The 1,244-nt window shown below is 64.1% G+C and overlaps 1 protein-coding gene across 1 annotated transcript in view; it reads right to left on the bottom strand.

Moving 5' to 3' along the window:
* Positions 1-607, bottom strand: part of VOLCADRAFT_43107 (uncharacterized protein) — a gene marked incomplete at both ends in the record, with an annotated part of 1,846 nt that extends 1,239 nt beyond the window's left edge. The window contains 2 exons of the mRNA XM_002955448.1: positions 57-131; positions 464-607. Of these exons, the coding sequence (XP_002955494.1) occupies positions 57-131; positions 464-607 (219 nt within the window). The remainder of the gene's footprint in view (positions 1-56; positions 132-463) is intronic.
* Positions 608-1,244: the final 637 nt, after the last annotated feature.

Genomic DNA, 1,244 nt, shown 5'->3' with positions numbered 1-1,244 from the left:
GGTGGGTGGGAGGTTCTCTGCAGGGTTTTGGCCGCGTCCGCCTTCATCGCGGTGACGCAGGTGGCCCCCATCTCCCCGGTCAGGGACCGGATTTCGGAGACCTTGGCGTGGCTGCGGTCGAGGGCCACGATCTGGATTAACGAGGTGGGGCCGAGTGGGCCGGAGGTGGGAGCGGGAGCTGGGTGGTAGTGGCAGTTGCGTTGCGTTGGAAGTGCCACGTGGGGGAACACCTCTGTGTGCCACTCATCTGAACCCCGATCTTATTCCCCCTAACCCCTCCCCTCCCCCCTCCCTCCCTCCCTCCCCCCCTTCCCCCTCCCCCTCCCCCCCTTCCCCCTCCCCCGAACCCCCCTCCCCCTAACCCCCCTAACCCCCTCCCCCTAACCCCCCTAACCCTAACCCCCCTCCCCCTAACCCCCCTCCCCCCTCCCCCCCTTCCCTCCTTCCCCCAGCACCCCCTCACCTCCCCTAGGTTCCCCATGATCTGGGCCAGCAAGGTGGTCTTCCCCCCTGGAGCGGCGCACATGTCCAGCACCCGGCTCCCGGGAGGGGGACACAGCGCCAGAGCCGCCACCACGCTGGGAAGGTTCTGGAGCATCACCCACCCCGGGGGCAAACCGCCTTAGGCAGGGCGGGAGGGGGGAGGGGAGGGAGAGTTAGCCTGAAGGAAAATGACGGAGGGAGGGAAGGGGTGCCTGGTGGGGGAGGGGGTTGTCTATGGCTGGTAATGGTGGTGGTGGTGGTTTAAAGAGCGGGAAGGGAAGGCCAGAACCAGCCCAGTTCCCCTACTCAGGCGACATCCAAATCCCGCCCTCCCCCTTTTCCACCCCAATTTCCTACTCCGCGTGACACCCCGTCCACGCGTTCTTTGCCCTTCCCTCCCTTACCCCACCCACCCACCCACCCACAGCAGGTGGTACTCGGAACACGGGAGCCACCACCTCCAGCGCCAGTCCCGCCCTGGAGCGAAACATCTCCTGCCGGGGGGTTGGGGCCCCGGGGGATGATACGGAGGTGGAGGTGGAGGGGAGAGATTTGGGGGACCAGCGGAGAATGTGTGGTGATCGAAATCGAGAATGTGTGTATGTATGTATGTATGTGTACGTATTTGTGTATTTGTGTATGTATGTATGCATGTATGGATGTACGTACGCCTCTACGGAAGAACGGGCACAGTGGTGCTACACTAGAGGGCATTAGGCGGGAGAGGGTCAGGCAGGGAAAAGGGGGTCCTAGGGTGAGGA

Source organism: Volvox carteri (genome assembly GCF_000143455.1).
Source record: "Volvox carteri f. nagariensis unplaced genomic scaffold VOLCAscaffold_52, whole genome shotgun sequence".
NCBI classification, from domain to species: Eukaryota; Viridiplantae; Chlorophyta; class Chlorophyceae; order Chlamydomonadales; family Volvocaceae; genus Volvox; species Volvox carteri.
The sequence above is the reverse complement of the archived record's forward strand: the minus strand, read 5'-3'. Positions and strand labels throughout refer to the sequence as shown.